Here is an 18,240-nt window from a genome sequence, read left to right as displayed (position 1 = left end):
TGAACTGATCCATATGCCCATATGTCTTTTTTTGCCCAGGGCCTCAGCTATCTAGGATATCTAAGGCGCAATGTCTCAGTGTCATTTGGTCTTATCTGCAAAGAATGTTGGCTTGTGCTTTGATTGTTGTCTGACAACACTGTGGACTTGTGGGTAATGAAGTTTTTTTTTTTTTTTTTTTTTTTTTGTACATGACCTTCACATAGTTGGTTATAGCACCCTTGAGCTCTGTGGTGTTAATGCAGCAAGTGCATTCAGGCGTATTAATGGGGCGGCCTGTAAAAATGAATAAAGGATTCATTACCATCAACTGCAGTGGAACCCTTTGGCATAGGCCCATCTTAATCCCACCACAGTGTCTGTCTCACTAATGACTGGTTTCGCAGAAGTACAGGGTGTTGACTGTACAAACGAGCCTGGTCTTGTGAGCGCTTGGAGAGGCAGCAGTACACGCGCGCGCGCGTGTGTGTGTGTGCGTGATTCACAAACATTCTTTGTCCCTGAAGATGCCGACAATCAGGTCTCTCAGAAGCGAATATAAACGCTCTGCGCGGAAGCTCTGTTCGGTCTGTCAAACGAATCTTCATTCATGAGGAAAAACACCACAGTTTAAACAGGAGCGGAATAAGGTTGGTGACGTTAGTCTTGCCATCCCGTCCGCATCTTTGCCTGGCCTAGATTCCCTCCTGAAAAACAGCTAAAGAAAGGGGAATTAAGCCCTGATTTAAAAGAAAACTGTATAATGAACAGGTATTATGGACAAGACTGGATGACTGTGTTTTGCACAACTGACTGTGTTATGAAAGAATTCTAAGTAAGCCATCTCCCTCAAAGCAAAGGGGCTGTATCTGGGGAAGAAGATTCGCTGAGGGTGATTGGGCCCCTCCCTCTTTTGGAATCGATAGCAATTTACAGAGCGGTTTACGAAGCAGTCTCTGGAATGGCGGGAGGGGGGGGGGGTGAAATGGGCCATCAGTTGACGTGAACCCCCCCAGGTTCCTACTCAGATCCGCTGACTGACTGATCGATGGTCGAGAATTCCCAGTTGTTTGGCAGCACGCAGTTGACTGAGCACTTTTCAATGGGACGCTGGGTTTTAGTGCACGTTGGGGGGGGCAAGGGAAACTTGACCAATGGGGTGGACAGATGCTCGGAGCTTTAGAGAGCATGTGGGATTTCTCTGCCAACTCGCTGTGCTCAGAGTAGCACATTTCTTCTAAAGCAGCGATAGCCAACCCTGCTCCTGGAGATCTACCAACCTGATTTCAACCCTAATTTTGAGCACCTGATTCTACTAATTAGCAGCTGAACACGATCTCTAGCTGTTGAGTGAGGTGTGCTTTGTTAGGGTTGGAGTGAATACCTACAGGACGGTACATCTGCAGGAGCAGGCCTGGGTACCACTGTTCTAAAGTCAGGTCAGGATTGGTGTGAAGTGGCTTTTTACAATGTCAGACTCCGTTGCGTTCACTTCCATTTTCAAGTGAGCTGTTATCTTCACGGAAGCCAATCTGTCAGGTCAGTTACCTCACTATCGCGTGTGAACACTGACAGCAGCTGTTCGAGGTCACGGTGAACAAGAGGAAATGGAAAACGTCAAAAGTCATCCTTCAAAGGGTTCCAGACAGTAGAGGTGGAAAGTCCAAGGGTCAGAAATGAAAAGTCCTGCAATCTGTTTCTTCCACCCATTAACTCAGCCAGCTGACTTTACTCATTACTTCTACCTTCTGGCTGAAGAATTGTGCTAATTAGCAAATCCAGCGATTGGAACAAAATTTTGGGGAGGTCCTGGATGTTCCCCTTCAGCCAGACCGTGACTGATAGAGCGGTGTGTGCGTGTGTGTGTGTGTGTGTTCTGCGGCAGGTACTCGTTTCAGGACGAGGAGGACATGTTCATGGTGGTGGACCTGCTTTTGGGAGGGGACCTGCGGTACCACCTCCAGCAGAACGTGCACTTCTCAGAGAGCACGGTCAAGCTGTACGTGTGCGAAATCGCCCTGGCGCTGCAATACCTGAGGAGTAAACGCATCATACACAGGTGAGCGTCCGTCCCCGAACACGCACACGTACGACAACACGTGCACACACACAAACACGCACACACACACACAGACACAAACACAACACTCAAACACACACACACACACGCACAAACACACATGCACCCGTACGGCCGCATCTGCACACACAAACTCGTACACATACGCTCAGATATGCACGCACAAACATGCACACACACAAACACACACAAACACGCACGCACACACGCACACGCACGCACTTGCTGTTGAAGCAAACACAGCAGGGCATTAGGGAACCAGAGACGTCTGACCTGCTGATACAACACTGATACAGCATTTCACCTCCACACTGGAGAACCTAGCCTCCTGTCAAACCTGGCCACAGTCTGGCTAACCAAAGGAAATATAATAGCGCTCCACAATCTTTAATACGGAGTCAACAACGCTGGCTGTGCACAAGCAGATCTGCAGCACGTGAAAAAAAATGGAACAGGTGATATTCAAATACTGTGTGCATAAACAAATATTTATTTGATCGCTTTAATGATTTTATTGTTTTGCCACCTGTTACAAGGGATGTACAAAATCTGGATGTGAATACATCTGGTTTCAAATGAGTTTCTAGATATAAAATCAGGACAAGTGCATTTTTTTATTTTCTGAAGAAAGTTTGCAGGAATATTTATAATGGCATTTTATTTTGTGTCCCATCCATTAACTGGAACAGAGCCTTATCAGACACCATACTGTGGGACCCATACATGCACTAAAAGAGAGCCTTTAACAGATACCAGACCATGAGGCCCATCCACACATTGGAACAGAGCCTTAGCAGATACCAGACCATGGTGCCCATTCATGTACTAGAACAGAGCCTTAGCAGATACCAGACCATGGTGCCCATCCATGTACTAGAACAGAGTCTTAGCAGATACAAGACCATAGGGCCCATCCATGCACTAGAACAGAGCCTTAACAGATACTAGACTGTGGGGCCCATCCATGCACTAGAACAGTGACTTAACAGATACCAGACTGTGGGGCCCATCCATCCACCAGATAAGTGCCTTAACAGAAATGTGTGAGCCTGGCTGATTCTTCCCAGTGACCCGAGGAGAGGCTGATAATCCGGTGGACAGGTCTCCAGAACAGGACAAATGGGAGGCATTAATGTTCTGGAAAGGTCCAATTAATCACGAGACCTATAACAGATTACATTAGATGGTGCAAGGGTTTTAAAGCGCATTGTCTGTCACCCTCCGGATGGATTATCTAAGAAAATAAAAAGGATCATTGCTGTCATGTTTTCTTCTGTTAACACATTTTCGGATTTTAACTTACATAGAGAGCGAAAGAGAGAGAGAGAGAGAGAGAGAGAGAAAGAGAGAGAAAGGGAGAAAGGGAGAGCTGGCTTTCCGTTAAGCAGGCCCAAAGTGTTTTCTCTTCAGCCAAAGACAGCTGCATTCTGCTCTATTCCCACATTATTTGTGGAGCGACATAGTTCAGGAGGTAAGACCGATTGTCTGGCAGTCGGAGGGTTGCCGGTTCAAACCCCGCCCTGGGCGTGTCGAAGTGTCCTTGAGCGAGACACCTAATCCCTAACTGCTCTGGCGAATGAGAGGCATCAATTGTAAAACGCTTTGGATAAAAGCGCTATATAAATGCAGTCCATTTACCATTTGGGCGAGCGCCAGACGTGCCGATCCTAATTTTCCCCTCGTCTGAAAACACGTTACCGCCAGTCAGCGCTCCTGGAAAGGGAGGGTGTCGGCGAATCGGGCTTGTTATTCGTGTGGAGGGTATTCGCCAGAGGCCCATCACGGCCTGTTTGGGGCTGCGTTCCCTGACCCCACGACGCGCTCCAGTTCCAGTTAGGCCCCCCTGGGGTTTCTGGTTGTATAGGTTTAGACATCAGCACTGGAAATGAGGAATAAGACTGAAAAGGAGGAATGAAAGGTACACACATGTTCAAATACAAATTCCAGACATACTGTGCCATGCATTTACTGGGAAAAGGCAAGTAAGATTAATTGTTGGACGGTACATTATGCATAAAATATATTCAGTTATGTTGCCAAACTGCGCTTCTTAGCCAGTGGAGTCAAGGACTGGCACTAATGCCTTCACGGAAACAGCTATTATAGGAATTGCGTAGATGGGAATTCCCGCATTTCCCATATCAATGACGTGGCAATTAAATCAATTAAGCCGTGGCTACCTGATTACGAGCAGACACCTGCACACCTGCTTCCACCGCCTCCGGGCACATCGTCACTCGAAGGTGTCGAAGCAGCGGAGATAACGGGCAGCGATTTTTGAGATTGCGGGAGGCTGGCGTTCTGTTGCGTCACGGGGAGAGAGGCGTGTTGGTTAGACCTGCGTGCCTCGTGCGGTTTTGTTTTTGTGAGGACGCGCCCGGGGGGCCTCGGTGGGTCCTCCAATTACACGGCGCAGTGAAGCCTGAAGCCTCAGGGGTCAGTCTGCAGCTCTTCCTGAGCCCCCCTGTCTCCACCATCCTGCCCCCCTGTCTCCACCATCCTGCCCTCCTGTCTCCACCACCCTGCCCCCCTGTCTCCACCACCCTGCCCCCCTGTCTCCACCACCCTGCCCCCCTGTCTCCACCATCCTGCCCCCCTGCCTCCACCACCCTGCCCTCCTGTCTCCACCATCCTGCCCTCCTGTCTCCACCATCCTGCCCCCCTGTCTCCACCACCCTGCCCTCCTGTCTCCACCATCCTGCCCCCCTGTCTCCGCCATCCTGCCCTCCTGTCTCCACCATCCTGCCCCCCTGTCTCCACCATCCTGCCCTCCTGTCTCCACCACCCTGCCCTCCTGTCTCCACCATCCTGCCCTCCTGTCTCCACCATCCTGAGCCCCCCTGTCTCCACCATCCTGCCCCCCTGTCTCCACCACCCTGCCCCCCTGTCTCCACCACCCTGCCCCCCTGTCTCCACCATCCTGCCCCCCTGTCTCCACCACCCTGCCCCCCTGTCTCCACCACCCTGCCCCCCTGTCTCCACCATCCTGCCCCCCTGTCTCCACCATCCTGCCCCCCTGTCTCCACCATCCTGTCCCCCTGTCTCCACCATCCTGCCCTCCTGTCTCCACCATCCTGCCCCCCTGTCTCCACCACCCTGCCCCCCTGTCTCCACCACCCTGCCCTCCTGTCTCCACCACCCTGCCCCCCTGTCTCCACCACCCTGCCCCCCTGTCTCCACCACCCTGCCCCCCTGTCTCCACCACCCTGCCCTCCTGTCTCCACCATCCTGCCCTCCTGTCTCCACCATCCTGCCCCCCTGTCTCCACCATCCTGCCCCCCTGTCTCTGCCGTCATCCCCAGTGGCGTCACTAGGGGGGTGCGGACCGCACCGGGTGACACCATCAGAGGGGGGGGGTGACACCAAAATGACTGTCTATAAAATTTTTGTGCAGTGTTTCAGCAGAAATGTATTATTTTTTTAATAAAAACATTCTAATGCGACGGGTTGAAACAGCTGGTTTCTCCGATGCAGTTTACTGGCGGTTGATTTAATTAGCGGTGTTAATGTGACGAGGTGCGCTTTGTCATCTGAATGCATAACACGCACTTCCCCGCGCCCACACGTTTCCTCTGGCACTACCGTGTTACCTGTCTGATTGACTGAGGTCTTCATGACGTGTTTAAACACTACCTCTGTTTATTCACCCCGCCCCCCCCCCACCGCACTGGGTGACGCCACTGGTCCCCCCCCCCCCGAACCAGAGCTGGTCTGGTCTCTGGCTTTCACCTCATTCAATTAATTAATTAATTTAGTTTCATTATTTATTTTTAAGCACCCTTCACATTTACCCTTCATGATAATTTTATTAATTCACATCTCTATACATTTTATACTCTGCTTATAATGTCATGGCCACAGCAGGGAGATGTCACTCCGCCCCCTTCTCTTCTTTCGACGAATCCGCTGAAAGGACGTGTATAAATGGTAGAAAGGCATCGGCAAGGCATCACAGCACATAATAAATAACTACTGCTTGTTCCTTCATCAAATAAAGAAAACATCTCTCATGTTTGGACTTCTTTAAAAAGGAGAAAGATATAAATTGCCATGTTAAGCACAACAACAACAAAAATATGGGGAAAAAAGTGCTTTGTATGGTCTTCGTCCAGAAGATGAGAAGATGAGGGAGCTTGCTCTGGATTTCAGGACAGTCTCACAACCTGTCAGTCATTTCAAATGTGAACGGTGCCACAATGTTACAAATCTTGTACTGACGGGAAGCTAAAGGCTTCCAGCATTTGTTTGCGGTCGTAGTCACGTGATTGTGTGGGATACTTCCTGTGTTGCTTCCTATTAAAAGCTTTAATCACCCACTCTGGTGTTCTAGTCGCGTGTCACAAAGTACTGAAGCCAGGTCTTTTTTTTTTTTACACTATCAGAGTCCCTCTCTTCTGCGGAAAAGTCTGAGTTCAATAGTGCAGCGGCAAAAAAAAAAAACCGATTCTGTACGCCGTGTCTTTAAAATATGACGGTTCATTGAGTTCGGCGAAGGATATTTTAGCACCCCTTGAATCGGCCTCTGAAACAACCGAGCTTTGTCACGCTTCCGAACCGCGGCATCGACGGCCGTAAATGAATAACAGCCTTTCTTCCGACTCGGAGAGCCGGGGAAAAGGGTTTTTAATTAGGAGCCCATTGTGCAGGATAAGTATTCGCGTGCATTGCGAGCAGGTGCACTTCCACTCGTCTCGAGCTGTCAAATGCAGACCCGCCGCTCGACTTTCCCGCCGTTCAAAGATCGCACCGCGCTGTGAAATCAACAGGTGGCGCCGACGAGGCGGCGACCGCGTGCGATGATGATGATTAATGGTTTTTCGGGACGGGGGACGCGGGGAACGCGCACGAGCCCTCCTGAGGCCGCGCGTCGGCGGGGACGCGGCGAGCGGGGAGCGCGGCGGCGAGCGATCGGGGAGCGGGCGGGGGGCGCGGCGGGCGAGCGATCGGGGAGCGGGCGGGGGGCGCGGCGGGCGAGCGATCGGGGAGCGGGCGGGGGGCGCGGCGGGCGAGCGATCGGGGAGCGGGCGGGGGGCGCGGCGGTGAGCGATCGGCGGCTCGGCCCGTCGTGCGGAACGCGGTCTTATCTCCGCTGAACGAGAGCGATGGGAGCGACAGCACAATGCCCTCGCCCGACGGGCCCCGGCCCATGTGTCTTATCGGGCGGGACAGGTGCTAAACAGCTTTCTGGATACACAGCTGACCTGTGTGCAGCAGCGCACAATGGGGCCCATTGTGGTACCCCACTATCCCCCCCCCCCCCCGCACCCAGACGTTTTGGTGAGGCCCGGTGATGTGTTCTGCTGCCGTGGCGGGTGGGGTGGACAGATAGAATGGCGGGATGCGTGGCTGGGGGGGGGGGTTGGGAGATAGGATGGCAGGGTCGGTGTCTCGGTTACACAGCTCGTCGGGATAAGTGATGTAATGAGGTCATTAGATCCAGCTAATAGGTTGTCGGACTAGTGGAGCGAGAGAAAAGGCCCGAGGATCAGGTTCGGGGCCTCGCTCGCCCCCCCTGCTCGCCCCTGGCCCCCCCCCCCACCCCACCCCCCCCGCCCCCGCTCGCCCTGCGCGCCCATCTCACCTGACTCCACGGAATCTGTAATGAGCTGTTCTCAGGGTCAGAGTATACGGCAACAAGCTCTCAGCAGGAAGGAGGGAGGGAGAGAAAGAGAGAGAGAGAGAGAGAGAGAGGGAGGGAGGAAGAGGGGGAGAGAGAGAGACAGAGTGGAGAAGAAAGAGAGAGGGAGAGAGGAAGTGAGGGGGCAGATAGAGGGAGAGAGAGAGAGAGGAGATGGAGAGATTAAGAGAAAGGGGGGTAGAGAGGGAGAGAGGAGCAGAAAGAGATAGATGGAGAGAGAGGGGGAGGTGCGAGGGAGAGATAAATAGAAAGAGAGAGAGAGAGAGAGCGATGGCCACCCTCTACTTATCAGGTCTCTTGTAGCTTCTTCCTCCTACACTTCTCTGACCTTCAGGCTTCTACTCTATGGTATTGGAATGTGCTCCTTGAACCAATCAGAACAGCTGAGTCACTTCCTGATTTTCATCTCGGACATATAACCTGAGGCACATTTCTGGGTCAAGTAGGTCTTTGACCCCTTTGGGTCCGAGTGGAAAATTCTGAATATTCCAGATCCCCGGGCGTAAAAAGAACATTAAAGAATATTATATACTGAATATTGCTGAAAATAGATGTTTTTTTGTTTGTTTGCTTGTTTTAACTGTCAGTATATTGCAGGAATTTTAACACCTTAAACTTGTGTATAAAAAGTTAAAATATGGAAAGGTATGCTCCTAGATCTCATTGGTATTCAAAGCAACTTTGAAATTTACTACTAATTACTGCAATGCATCTCCTCTTTGTTGCTCTATGAAATTTAGGTTCCTTTAATGTTCTACTTTTATGTGTTATAAAGTATGTCTTTCGTGTTTAGTTGTTTAGCATTGAGTTTTGTGCTACATAGTTTACTTAATGTCTTATCTCATTTGCTTGCAAAGAGACTGCAGGGTGATCTACATTACTCTAAATATCTGTGGTGTTACTGCCTACTCTGTTCTGGTAACTGAAGATACCAGCTAATTGCATTTGGAGTATTCCATATTAGTCTTGGAAATTGCTTTGGATAAAAGCCTGCATCTGAATAAAAAACAATTTAATGGATAAAATCTTTGTAATTACACATTACAGAGTCATTGACCCTTCCACTCTCTAACCCCAAAGTCTTCTCTATACATTTACAGGAAGGAACATTGTTCTAAACATGTCTCCCTGGCAACCCAGTGTATCTGTTGTCATGTACTATAACGTCCAACAGCATGACAGAACATACAGTACGTGCCTGTGTCAAATACATGTTAATGACGAGTACTGTACTATTTAGTTTATATTATTATTATTATTATTATTATTATTGTAAGTTTGGCATCCTAATTTGAAGAATACTATAAGAATGGTAGAATTATATTATGTATAATTATAATTATATACATTTAAAAATGATAAATATTCTCTTTTAAAAGACACAGAGTGAAAGTGAGAGATAGTGAGAGAGGGAGATATCGGTGCATTGGGGGGTACTCTGTAGAACTCTTATGTGGGCTGTGCAGTGGTATAGCACTGTTGATACTAGTGTTCCATAGTGGATCCATTTTGACTTGTGTGGAACTGGGACGGGCTATATTCCAAACGTTTGCATTTGAACGGGTAAGGATGTTGGGTGGATAAAGCGGAGCTGGCTGTCTGCAGGTCAGTCCCAGTCCCATTCCAGCTTCGTGACCGATGTACTGAGATTTTTTTTATTTTTTATTTTTTATTTCAGGGAAGTAACATTTACAAATGCTAATTAATTAGCAGCGCTGGAAAAGTGCCAAATTAGCCTGTCGTATTTTAAAGACATACGTTTCTGATTCCCCTCCGTAGACACGTTGTGTCCGTGAAGCACAGGAATGCTGACTGTAGCTAATTGCGGCTTGCGAGAGTCTCCAGAGCACGAAGTAAAGACAGCTCTACACAGGACATGGCTTCAGAAGAGGAGGGTACACTCATTACAGGCATTTAGCAGACGCTCTTATCCAGAGGGACTTACACAACATTTTACGTTGCATCCATTCATACAGCTGGATATATATAATGAAGCAATGCACGTTAAGTACCTTGCTCGAGGTACTCAACAGCAGTGTCCTACCAAGGAATCGAACCTACGACCTTTCGGTTACAAGCCCAGTTCCTTACCCACTATGCTACACTGCATTGCAATCTCTCCATATGACAAATTAATGTTGTAGATCTGTACACGCATGGGGTAATTGCAAACAATTCCTGTAAGACTGCCCAGCAAAGTATTGCTTCTAAACGTGCAGTGGGTACACACTGTTCAATAAAATGAGAATGTGAAATGGCAGGGACTGCATTACCAAAGGCCAAGGGAGTGAGCTGTGTAAGGATTTCCAATGGAACCAAGATTAAAGCTATTACATCATAACCATTTTTAACCCCTTGCCTTAATTCACCTCTGTGGTTAAGAACTATCAACAGTGTGGATTTAACAGACGAGACCCTTCTAACAATCTCAAAAAACATTCCTGATGTTGGAACAGAACTGAACTGACAAGTGCCTTGGATCAGAAAATATGTTTGTTTTTTTTTACGGCTATACCTGGAACAGGGAACTTCCAAGGAAATCTCAGAGAAAGCTTCCAGGTGTCTCTCTCTCTCTCTCTCTCTCTCTCTCTCTCACTTCTCACACCTTTAATTTCTTTTACACGAGTCACCGCCGCATTTGAGGAACCCTCTTCTTCATTATTCCCACATATTCCAAACCATGGGTAATATCACGGGGAAGCAGAACAATGCCTAGTGTACGTTTGCCCAAAATAATGACTCATTACAGCGCAACCATGGTAACAGCCGCTTCCTCCCGGATCATAGGGAAGTCCCAGACTCCCTCTCTCTCTCTCTCTCTCTTTCTTCCCTCTCCCTCCTTCTTCCTCCTCCCCCCCCCCCTCGTTTGAAGAGGGAAATGTCAGCTAATTAAAATGTTGACACAGCTGACCTTTTCTCCCCTCCATCTCGGCCCTGTTCCTGCACGGCGTTGGGCTCCGAACGCGGCGAGCTCCCGCACCACCCGTGTTGGGGCGTCGCTCTTTTTGATGTGCTAATCCTCGTCGATCCCGTCGTGATGGGGTAACCGGGGCTAATTAGGCCGAGGCTCAGATCCTCGAAGTTTCCAGTAAAGCGTACACGGCTGGCTCTCTGTTTGACAGAAATCTCCCTGTTCCCAATTTCAGCTTGAGCGATGTTCCCCTCCACGGGTGGCTCTTGCAAATTTTTCAGCCTGCGCAAAAAAAAAAAAAAATTAGAAAAAAAACACATTTTCATTTTGACAGTTTTCATCCCTAAAGAGTACGCCCACTTTTTTTGTTACAGCTACTAAGAAAATTCACGTCTGCGTTTGGATTGGAGTGGTATCACTCTGTGGCAAATTGCGAAACAACCGAAAACAGCCTTTATAAGAGACGGAAATCAACAAAAAAAAACGTAGACATATTGTCTCCCTGACATTAACGCAGGATAGATATTTATATTTCTTAGCATCAAGTGAGGTTGTTGAAATATGAGACTAGGCGGGGCACATTCTGCCTGTGTAGTAGCGATAAGGTGACTGCATTGGCTGTGTGTGATCATTTGTGAAGCACTAACTGTAATACTTGCCAAGAACATCCCTCTTGCACTGGGGAGAAACTGTAAGCTTGGGTCTCGCTTGGTCGCCATGAGAACAGGGTCTCCATGAGAACGGGGGTCTAGAGTCGTCTCACGGTCATTAATTCTGTTGCCATGGTCACACCTGCTGTCTGTCCCTCAGGCAGCACTCACCTGCTGCTGCAGCCACACCCCTAAGTTAAAACTCACCTGCTGCTGCAGCCACACCCCTAAGTTAAAACTCACCTGCGGAGTCAATAAGATGGGGGTCACAGCATTCCGTTTAGTTGGAACTGATTACTTGGTAGAAAACAGGTCGTTATTAGTAGTGCAACTACAAGTAGTTAATAATAATTTTAAAAATAATAATAATAGCAACAACAATTACAACAGCAATAATAACAACAATAATAATAATAATAATAATGTCTATATTACATGTTACGTAGCAGACACCCTTTACCTGAGGGAAACTTACATAGCTTGCAGAGTCCTTACACAATCCATCATCAGTACAGCTGCATTTAACCCTTTATGGTGTGAGATCACAAATATGTGATTAGAATGTTCTTAAGTGAACAGAACATTCAGTTCTTAACTGAGCATTCTAATGCTGATGTCACTACTGGTAACTGAAACCAATGGAGTTCTAGAACACTGACTTAGAATTTTGGGGAAAAAAACATTCCAAAAATCCTACTCTTCAAAGGGTTAATTACTGCAGCCAGGTAAGTGGCTCAAGGGTTCAGTGGCATTTCCTCATCTGGGAGTTAAACCTGCAACCTTTCTGTCAGTCACCTCAACCATAAGGTCACACTGTCACACACAGGACAGACCTTGGACAGTCACACAGCCTATTCAAGCCATGGGTTCCGAGGACGTGTGGCCCAAAAACATGGGTTGATGAGAGTCTGACGGTCCCCGTGTGAACCGGGTTTGCCTGACACGCTCCTTGGGTGTCAGTCATCTACGGTGACTCAGAGTCGCACGTCTGGTGCCCAAACAGCCCTGGTTCTCCGTACGTGGAGTACGCTGAACACCGCAGCTTGGGAACAGATCGATGCGGACCTCACCGTGATTAAGAGCAGACTCCGCAGCTGTCGCCATGGCTCCCTCACTGTAGGTCCTTACTACAAATCAGAAGAACCTGCTGGCTTGTTTTGTGAGACTTAGCCTGGTGGTCCGGTTCAATGATGTGGAATTGAATTCCCCTTCCTCTAAAACACAGGTGTCAAACTCCAGTCCTGAGGGCTGCAGTGCCTGCAGGTTTAAATCCAGTCCTGGAGGACTGCAGTGTTTGTAGGTTTAACGCCAGTCCTGGAGGGCCACAGTGCCTGTAGGTTTAACTCAAGTCCTGGAGGGACACAGTGCATGCAGGTTTAACTCAAGTCCTGGAGGGCCACAGTGCCTGTAGGTTTAACTCAAGTCCTGGAGGGACACAGTGCATGCAGGTTTAACTCAAGTCCTGGAGGGCCACGGTGCCTGCAGGTTTAAATCCAGTTCTGGAGGGCTACAGTGTCTGCTGGTTTAACTCCAGTCCTGGAGGGCCACAGTGTCTGCTGGTTTTCAGTGTACCCTCCGCATGAGCGATTCATTTAAGTCATTGATCAGCCACACACCTTGTTTTCAAAGCCTTAATTGGCTGATGGTTGAAGGGAAGACCTCACAAACCTCGCAGTTTCACAGCCCTGCTCTAATGGATGGGTCAAAGGTCACAGTGATGCATTGATAGATGGGGTGTATTCCAACTGCTTATTTCTTTATCCGTTCCTTCTCTCCTTTCTTAGTATTGAAGGCCAAACGAGTAAAAAAAAAGAATATGTGAAATTGACGTCTGGTATCACGCGTTGTCAATGTCTGGTTCGTTCCATTCACTTATTGTGTCTTCGCGCTTCCTTTCCTTGCTCCTGGAACGCCCTCTCTCTTTCAAGCATCGGTTTGAAGCCACGTCAAATACAGATGTGGCGGATGGAGAGAGCTGGCCGGTCATTTATACTTCTGCAAAGGATGCACTTGTGTTTCCTTGCTTAATAATTTTTCAGGAACCTCCTAGCTCCTAGCTCCTTGAAGGAGCAGTCTTCTGACCTTGAAGACAAAGGACAAATAAATTAAGCATATTGGAATGCACCCACGTTGACAGTGTGCAATTCCAGATGTCAATTTCACGTATTTTTGACCCGTTTGGCTTTCCGTACTAGGAAAGGAGGCAAGGAGGTAAAAAAACAAACAGTTGGAGCGCGCCCGTGGTCTCCTGTGTGCTAGGTGCTTAAGGTTTCTTTCTCCAGGGCAGCTGTCGCTGATGTTTGTGCAGGTTAGGATGTGTTCCCATTGTCTTCTAGAGCTCTGATTTTCCTGATGTTCGTTCTCTCTGTGTGTGTACACAAGTATTAACCTTAACAGCTAATACGGCAATGTTATTGCCGTCGCTGCCAATCAAGCAGCGCTTGTGAGTTAAGTCAGCACGTTTCCTGTCTAATCCAGTTGTGCTTGCATTTCCCTGCAGGGACATCAAACCAGACAACATTCTGCTGGATGAAGACGGTAAGCGCGTCTTCGGTCACGCGTGATGTTTTCCAAGCTTGCGGTGTCACTAGGGCTCAGTCACAACAAAAGAAACTGGGGGGGATGGTTGTTGATTTGGGGGAGTGGGTGGAGAGACCTATCTTCAACCGCATCTGCCAGCCTGACGTTCCAAAGCCCCCCCCGCCCTCGCTGTACCCCTGTCCCGACAGGGGATGCTCGCAAACATGCGTGGGATGAGTCACTCTGAAATCCGCCGCTTATTTAGCAGGTGTTGTCAGGGAAACAGAGGAGTTCTGTCCGCACACGTTGCAAAACCGTCAACAGCTCTTCATCAGCGTGTTAAACGAGCCTGTGAAAAGCACAGCGCTCCTTAGGTCTTTTATTTGGGGGGGGGTGGGGGTGCTTTAAAGGCAGTCTGAGTGACACTGCATGGGGGGGGGGATGGGGAGGGTGGGGGGGGGCGGGGTGTAAAGGCAATCTGAGTGACACTGCATGGGGGTGATGGGGAGAATTGGGGGGGGGGGCAGTCTACAGCCTCGGGGCCACTGACATGTCTCTATGCTTTAAGACCTGGGTTTTCTGCAGGAGGTCCTTCAAAGGGACTGCAGGGGGTCCCTGTCCAGCTGGCAGGTGCACTGAATTCACAATAGAAAGACTCAAAGAATAAATGGAATAAAAAAATAAAAATATTTCAATCCTTCTGGAAATGTGCCGAACTGGACACCTTTGTGATTCGACCTTGAGCCTCACAGTGTGTCACGTTGTGTGGAGACATCACACGTGCTCTTCTGTGAATTTCCAGTCAAAATCTGCTTTTTTTTTTACCGTTGTGTGCTTACTGAAGCAATTCAGGTTTTAAAAAAAAAATTCCAGGTCCCCTTGCTCAAGGTTAAGTGGCTAGTTGGCACAGGACAAAAAGGAGTGTGCTGATTTTGGAGCTGCTCTTTATGTGTTGACCCCGGTGATAACAGATAGTCCTTATGTCAAATGCTCCACTGAAGTTAAGGACTTGGCAGGCCGGTTAAATATTATGCGCATACTTTTTCTGCCTAATGGTGCGTGGGGTTCACGGCAGAAGGGGGACTGGTGGTGATCGCGCTCTGTACGAAAGCCGTGACAGTCATCGTCTTCCCCGTCCGCGTCTATCAAAAAACGAGGGGTCGTGCTTTTTTCTGTTGCAGCGTGAAAACCGAACTCCTTCGTGCGCACGGGGGGATTTTTAAAAACGCTAACGGCTGTGAGTAATCTGCGCCCGTCGCCGTGGATCAGCGAGCGTAGTGTTTCCCCCGGAGACGGGACGGCGGATCGGCGGGATCGACGGCGTTGCCGTGAGATAGCGAGCGCGTGCTGAGAGCGCCGCCGCCGCAGGAGGAGGAGGAGGAGGAGGAGGAGGAGGAGGAGGAGGTGGAGGAGGAGTCAGAGTTCAGCGGAGTGCCCTCGGCCCGTATCCAACGCCGCTCGGACGAGAAGCACCGTCACCGTTCCCCTGCGTCCGCGAGATTCGGCCGCGACGTGCTTCTCCCTCAGGACCTCGACTCTCTGTTATCATTTATTTTATTTATTTATTTTTATCGGAGAAGAGCGGCCGTGCGGCTCGCTTTACATTCCCAACGCGAGGCTCCTCACGTGGGGGGTTGGGGGAGGGGGGGGGGGGGGGGGGGGGGGGAGTAGGGAAGGGGGGGGGGGTTTGGACCCGAACGCCCTCTCCATTGAGTTCTGTCACTGCGGCAAGCTCTCGGCCGCGAGACGGCAGCTAATAAACTAGGTCTGCCCTCCGCGCTGATCGCGGGGGGGAAGGAGGGGTGGCGTGGGGGGGGGCTGCTGCCTGCACAGCGGGGGGAGGGGGGCTGGCGTGGGGGGGGGGGGGGGTTGGCAGGAGTGCTGCCTGCACAGCGGGGGGGAGACGGTGACTTTGGCAGGTACCGCGGCCGCTTGGCCGCCGGACCTCGCTTCACCGGGTCATTCCGTCCCCTTCCTCAGAGGGCAACGCTCGCTCTGGCAGGAGGTTCTTGGCGTCGGTGAGCTGCAGTTAAAATGTCACATTAGAGACATCCAGTTATTAAATCAGGACACTTACTTTTTTGTATGAAACGAAAGGCGATATGTCATTTAACCTTGTGACGGTTAACGTTTCCACCTGGACGTCTTCATCAGAACAGCTCAGGCAGTAAAATGTTCAGTGTTAAGTCAACTCTTCCACATTCGACTCGTGTCTGTTCTGTTAAGAGTTGAACTAACACTGGACATTTTTCCATTGAGCTTTAGAAAAGTTAACGCTGTGGATGTGGACGGGGGCTGCACTTTTTTTCCATAGCGTGCTGTGTATTACATTACATTCATTTGGCAGATGCTTTTATCCAAAGCGACGTACAAAAAAGTGCATTTCATGGTCGTAGACAACTGCTAAACACGGGTTCAGTAAGGTATCCCCCGCACGTCTTGCACTGTCATTAGCCCAGTGACATAGGACCGGGGCAGCAGTGACACTGGTGAGCTCCACACTCCACCCCCATTGGTCAGCCGCTTTTTTCTGCTTACCCCATAGGCCACACGCATCTGACGGACTTCAACATCGCCGCCGTGGTAAAGGACGACTTGCGAGCCACGTCCATCGCCGGGACAAAGCCATACATGGGTGAGATTGCCAAAAGTATTGAAATCAATAAAAATCTAAAAAATTTAAATTTAAAAATTTTAAAAACGGACTTGCCGTGAATATTGTCCTGGATTTCTAGCATGCCTTTTCTCTTCGGTCTGTGAGCGGGGGAAAAAGAAGACGAATTGGGCCAATAACAGTCGGTCAGTGGCTCCTGGGTCCTCCGGGGCGTCAGATACCCTGTAATTAAATGAGCGGCGGATTTAAACCGCGCGCGGGTCGACCCTGGGAGCCGGCCTGTCTGCTTCAGCGTGGCGGAGTTAAGTGACTGATTCTGTGTTTTAGTGGAGCTGGCAGGGAACGGCTCACATCGCGCACGGCAGGTGGAGGCGAGGCTTCAGTTACAGACGGCTGACCGAACCGAACGCTTTAGAAGGGGCTGTAGAGGTGGTACAAAAAAAAGCACAGATCGTTAATTATATTTAATTTCATTTTCAGAACAGTGTGGACTGGGGGCCAATAACTATGAAAATGCATTGGCAATTTTAATTTGCAAAGTACTGATCATTATAGCTTGACTCTTTTTTTTGATGAGTAAGCACTAACTTCAAATTCATTTTTTGTATTTACCCCAATTTATTTTCACCGTGGTTTGTTATGTTTCTTGTCGGCGAAAGTGAAGTCTTACAAATGCTGGGTCCTTTGGCAACAGGCCAGTTCAACCTTGACCTCAGAGCCAGGTGCTGTGACCTCTCACCCTTGACCTTTGATGTGCTGTACTGTTGTTCCAGCTCCCGAGCTGTTCCAGCCCTTTGAGGGGACCCATCCCGGCTACTCCTTCTCAGTGGACTGGTGGTCTCTGGGCATCACAGCTTACGAGCTCTTACGAGGACAGGTAGACCATGTCTTATGATGCTTTTCAGACTCTTCTACGGTTTGAGAAGAGAGGACAGGTAGAGCATGTCTTATGACTCTTTTATAACTCTTCTACAGTTTGAGTAGAGAGGACAGGTAGAGCATGTCTTATGACTCTTTTATAACTCTTCTACAGTTTGAGTAGAGAGGACAGGTAGAGCATGTCTTATGACTCTTTTATGACTCTTCTACAGTTTGAGTGGAGAGGACAGGTAGAGTACTGACACACCGCCATGACTCTCCCATGGGTTGAGTAGAGAGGACAGGTAGGGCATGTCCTATGATGCTTTTCAGACTCTTCTAAGGTTTGACAAGAGAGGACAGGTAGAGCATGTCTTATGACTCTTTTATGACTCTTCTACGGTTTGAGAAGAGAGGACAGGTAGAGTACTGACACACCGCCATGACTCTCCCATGGTTTGAGTAGAGAGGACAGGTAGAGTACTGACGCACCGCCATGACTCTCCCATGGTTTGAGTAGAGAGGACAGGTAGAGCACGGACACACTGCTAAGACTCTTAACAAGAGCAACGGCCGCAGAACACATGACCCTCTCTCCCCTCGCCACCACCGTGACGAGCCAGGGATCTGTGGTGGGATTGGGGAGGGAGGGGGCTCCCCAAAAGACGTATGGTGCATACCTTACATCTTTTTCCAAACCTCTCCCCCTCCCCTCCTCCAGAGGCCCTACGTCATGCGGTCCAGCACTCCGGCCAATGAGATCTTGCAGACCTTCCACAACGTCCACGTCAGCTACCCGGCCGCCTGGTCCACGGAGATCAAGTTCTTACTGGGAAAGGTACCGCCTGCAAGCTTCCATCACACAGTGCGGGACAACTACACCAATGCCCATCTCACATAGTCCAGTCCAGGATAAACAACACCAATGCCCATCTCACATAGTCCAGTCCAGGATAAACTACACCAATGCCCATCTCACATAGTCCAGTC

At 49.4% G+C, this 18,240-nt stretch overlaps 1 protein-coding gene across 1 annotated transcript in view; it reads left to right on the top strand.

Annotated features, from left to right (window-relative positions):
- The window catches only part of stk32a (serine/threonine kinase 32A), a 42,029-nt gene that overhangs the window by 14,809 nt on the left and 8,980 nt on the right, over positions 1 to 18,240 (top strand). Inside the window, exons 5-9 of the mRNA XM_035431836.1 lie at positions 1,865 to 2,038; positions 13,759 to 13,796; positions 16,324 to 16,413; positions 17,166 to 17,269; positions 17,972 to 18,088. Coding sequence (XP_035287727.1) covers positions 1,865 to 2,038; positions 13,759 to 13,796; positions 16,324 to 16,413; positions 17,166 to 17,269; positions 17,972 to 18,088 — 523 coding nt within the window. The remainder of the gene's footprint in view (positions 1 to 1,864; positions 2,039 to 13,758; positions 13,797 to 16,323; positions 16,414 to 17,165; positions 17,270 to 17,971; positions 18,089 to 18,240) is intronic.

Source organism: Anguilla anguilla, chromosome 9 (assembly GCF_013347855.1).
Source record: "Anguilla anguilla isolate fAngAng1 chromosome 9, fAngAng1.pri, whole genome shotgun sequence".
Classification (NCBI taxonomy): Eukaryota; Metazoa; Chordata; class Actinopteri; order Anguilliformes; family Anguillidae; genus Anguilla; species Anguilla anguilla.
The sequence above is the reverse complement of the archived record's forward strand: the minus strand, read 5'-3'. Positions and strand labels throughout refer to the sequence as shown.